The sequence below is a fragment of the Glycine soja genome, chromosome 10, assembly GCF_004193775.1.
Source record: "Glycine soja cultivar W05 chromosome 10, ASM419377v2, whole genome shotgun sequence".
Taxonomy (NCBI): Eukaryota; Viridiplantae; Streptophyta; class Magnoliopsida; order Fabales; family Fabaceae; genus Glycine; species Glycine soja.
Genome location: NC_041011.1, coordinates 47,482,090 through 47,486,619, shown reverse-complemented (window position 1 = coordinate 47,486,619; position 4,530 = coordinate 47,482,090). Strand labels below are relative to the sequence as shown.

General features: G+C 35.6%; 1 protein-coding gene across 1 annotated transcript; it reads left to right on the top strand.

Moving 5' to 3' along the window:
* Window positions 1–229: 229 nt before the first annotated feature.
* On the top strand, window positions 230–3,946 carry LOC114370145 (S-type anion channel SLAH2-like). Its single transcript, XM_028327430.1, has 6 exons — window positions 230–424; window positions 1,331–1,478; window positions 1,639–2,106; window positions 2,351–3,124; window positions 3,226–3,257; window positions 3,342–3,946. Exons 2-6 carry the CDS (start codon window positions 1,344–1,346, stop codon window positions 3,616–3,618), a joined length of 1,686 nt encoding a protein of 561 aa, XP_028183231.1. The 5' UTR covers window positions 230–424; window positions 1,331–1,343; the 3' UTR covers window positions 3,619–3,946.
* Window positions 3,947–4,530: the final 584 nt, after the last annotated feature.

Below are 4,530 nucleotides of genomic sequence, written 5' to 3'. Positions count from 1 at the left end.
TAGTTTTTTTACTGTATTCATGGACTCATCTGTGGTTTCTGACATAATCTGACCTACCAAAATTTGTGCCGTACTTGTCTTCTAATGTGGCCATGCCGTTGTCAAAATAAGCAGCTGTTGATATCACTAATAAAGTGCTGTTGACGTAATGGCTGCAAGAGTTAATGTGGCCACCATAGTCTTGGATTGTGTTACAATATATATAATCTCCTTCTCATGATCTCTCACGCATGTCTTCTCTATACACTCTTTATTTTTTCTTGAAGCACATGGTTTCTTCTTCCTTAGCAGAATTTTGATTTTGTTTTATATTTTTTCTTTTGGATCATCTTGTGAAATTTCTTAGCTTACCTAAGCCTGAAACTTCTGCTTCCTGAGTTGTATATATAACCTGTGCTTCTGATAGTGTGCAATAACTTCAAAGGTTAATGTCCTTTTTCATATATACGTTTTTCATTCTCTCTCTCTCTCTCTAATGGGGTTTGGAGTTAGAACATTGTTCTGCATTCTGCAATTATGCACTTTGAACCTTGAAAGTATGCAATGGGCCCTTTTGGCCATTAACTTTTTCTCCCACTTCTTCAAACACTATAATGGTCGCTTCGTATTTTTCATTTTCAAGGCTAATAAAAACGGGTTTGATAAAATGGTGTTGTATTTATGATGAAAGAATAAGATCTTTTGAAATGCTACGACCATCCTATTCTTAAACACACTTTTTTCAATTTACTCTATTATGGCGAATTTCACGTGAGTCTTATTAAGAAGAGAATAGGCTGACTTTGACAGCAGTTCAGATTTTTAGTATGGGTACAAGATTCATATGAACTTTACCTAATAATAAAGAGTATCGAAGAGTGGATATTACTAGCATATAGTAGCATTGCTCCTAAGACCTTTCTTTCCCTCTTGCATTATTATAACACATATTTCTTAGAGATGGGGCAAGAGTGTAGACCAGCCTCTTCGGCCCTCCTTCAATATATATGTATGTATGTATTTTAGTTATACATGTAGATTCTAGTGATCTAACGAGAAAATGACATGAATGGTAGCTGGTGATTAATATTTAATAATTGGTCATGCCATTTGATCTCCCGGCTCACTAGCCCAATATGCTTTGTTAAAAACTTAAGTAGTTATCTAATAATTTCTCTAAGGTTTCCGTTGTTATCCTCTAAATTAGTAATCAGGCTAAGATTCAAAACAGATAGATGCACGCTTAATGTAATTGAAATAGTTATTTGTATGTATAATGTAACAAATTCCATTAGAACTAAAATGATTCATTCATATGTCAGTAAATTGAATTGTTTTTATACTTTTTCAGGTCTAGGCCTAGCATGGAAAACAACCTTAACCGTGAAACAGAAGGGCATGGCTTGCCTAAAATTCCATCACTAGTTCAACATATATCATCAAATGATGAAGGAAACTTTGACAATGGTGACTTGAAAAATCTAAGCTCATCTTTCAAAGTAAGCCTCGTTATCATTCTGTGAGCTTGCAAAATTGAAAATATTGGTTGAAAATAAATTTCAAGAGATTAGTCCCTTTCATGAAACTATTTAAAACTTCTAGTATTATACAACATCCATTTTGCTGATTATAATTTAGGATATCCGTTTCCAATGACAGGAGAATGAAACAATCTTAGCAGGAAGCCAAGGTGATGAACATGCAGCCATTAATCATCGGAATAAGCATTCGGTATCTATCAACATACCATTCTCTTGTGAAGAGGTTCAGCTGCATAACACCGTAAGAGTTCTCTATAGTGGCGAAAATGATTTCTCTTCTCAATCAACTACTACAGACTCCAAGCCACCATTACCATCACAATCAATGCCAAATGGCAGTCTGCACTCAGAGCCAGCAAGCGGTGTCAATTTTAACAATCAAGAAAGCGTCATAAGCTTGAATAATAAGAGGATTGATTTTTTCAAAACATGGTCCAGTAAACTAGGGGGACACATATCAGTTATGAGTGGAAAGGTACATACAGAAAGTGCAGAAGATGATAACAGCTTATGCAACACTAATAAGCCTTTACCTGTTGATTTGTTCTTCAAAACATTGGAGGGTCCACAGTTACAAACTCCTAAGGTATGTGTTTACCATCTACAAGTTTAAGTGTACTCATGTTCATCTTGTGTAACAAATAATCCACTTCCTAGATAACTTTCAATGCAGTTTATGCTAATCCAACTAGTTAAGTTTGAGTCTTATGTTGAAATAAGTTAATCATTGTTTCCTAATGATCCTTTATCTTTTTTGACACTCACTATGACATAAATAAGTTAACCATTGGTGTTTGTCTAATGTATTTTATTTTGATTTACTTCTTCAGAAGTCTTCAGAAGAGATGGTGCTTCCTCAGGACAAGCAGTGGCCATTTCTTCTTCGGTTTCCGGTTTCATCTTTTGGTATTTGTCTTGGAGTTAGCAGTCAAGCAATTCTTTGGAAAGCATTGGCCACGTCTCCTTCCACTGCATTTCTTCACATAACCCCTAAAATAAATTTCATCCTATGGTTCATCTCCATTGCTATTGTTGCTACTATTTTCACCACCTATCTCTTCAAAATAATTCTCCATTTTGAAGCAGTTCGTCGTGAGTACCAACATCCGGTTCGTGTTAACTTCTTCTTTGCACCATGGATAGCCCTTTTGTTCCTAGCTCTTGGAGTTCCCCCATCAGTTACCAAGGACTTGCATCAAGCAGTTTGGTACATTCTAATGATTCCATTGTTCTGCCTTAAGCTAAAGATATATGGACAGTGGATGTTTGGGGGCAAAAGACTGCTGTCAAAGGTGGCCAATCCAACAAATCTCTTAGCAATTGTTGGAAATTTTGTAGGAGCCTTATTGGGTGCATCAATGGGCCTAAAAGAAGGGCCTCTTTTCTTCTTTGCTCTTGGGCTTGCTCACTACATGGTGTTGTTTGTAACTCTCTCCCAGATGCTTCCAACAAATAAGACCATCCCAAAAGACCTCCATCCAGTGTTCTTTCTTTTTGTGGCACCGCCTAGTGTTGCTGCTATGGCATGGGCTAAGATTCAGGGTTCATTTCATTATGAATCAAGGATTTTCTATTTCACTGCCATGTTCCTATATATTTCACTGGTAAGCTTTTATCACATTAGTACTTTAAATATGCATAACATAGTATAGTTTGCAATAATTTTAGTATTCAAGTGGCTTATTAGTTTCCTATGCTTTTGCAGGCTGTCCGGGTCAATCTTTTCAGAGGATTCAAGTAAGCTACACTCCTCTATCTATAACATTGGCTATTATTCCATTATGTTGATTTTTCTTACAAATATTGGATTTGATTCTGCAGATTCTCACTTTCATGGTGGGCCTACACTTTTCCAATGACTGCTGCAGCAATTGCTACCATAACCTATACAAATCAAGTCACAAATGTACTAACTCAAGCTTTGAGTGTAATATTGAGTCTCATTGCTACATTCACAGTAACAGCAGTGCTTGTCTCGACTATAGTGCATGCCTTTGTCCTACGAGACCTCTTTCCCAATGACCTTGCCATTGCCACAAGTGAGAGAAAGCAAAAACCACGCAGGAAATGGCTCCCATTTAAGACTTGGGAGCCATGATCACGCCGAAAAGACTGAAAATAAATAACTTGAAAGTTTGTGAACTCGGATAAAAATGATTTAGTTTAGGAGCTTATTCGAGAATCACACACTCCAATAGTTCAAGGAATACATCATGTATGTTAATACATAGACGTCTCAAATGAGGAAGAAAATAATGAGGCAACCAACATCTTTACTGAAAACCTTCAGTGGTCAGACATGGGAGGGGCATGAGTGAAAGTTTTAGATTTTTCTTGAGTAAACCCCATTCTAGTCCCTGACATTGTAAATGCTGATTATTTTAGTTCCTAATTTTATGAAATCTTCACTTTAGTCCATGTATTTACAAAATTTAGACCTTTATTGTGCAAAACAACAATGAAAAATGAGGTGAAAAAGAACTAAAATGAATCACGTTTTGCAAAGTCAGAATCTAAAATGAGAATTTTGTAAAGTGGAAGACTAAAAATGACATACTGTTTCATTAGAATAAGGGTTTAATAATTTTTTTTCCTATGATCATGTATGTAAATTGACATTCGAAGGTTCCGTGGAAAGAACAGAACAAGACTGATAGCAGTGTCCTGTGCATAGTCACACAAAGGAAACATGGTGGCCCATTATGGTGCATTTGGAATATTATTTGTACTAAGTCAAAAGTAAGAATGTTACTAAAAAGAATATGATCGAAGAACAGAGGAATTCTTCCATACACTCTTCAAAATTAACATTTTTAGGATTGTCTAATTTGACTCGAAGTTAATAAAGATGCATGTTTTCCAAAATTTCTAGCTAGAAACTTTATGGTAACGGTGTCACTTTGTCAGAGAAAACTTGTTTCATTTATTCTGTTTTTGGAATGATTCAAGTAAAATTAATGACAATGACAATAGATCAACAATAGTAAGAGATAAGCTCTATTTCCTTCTA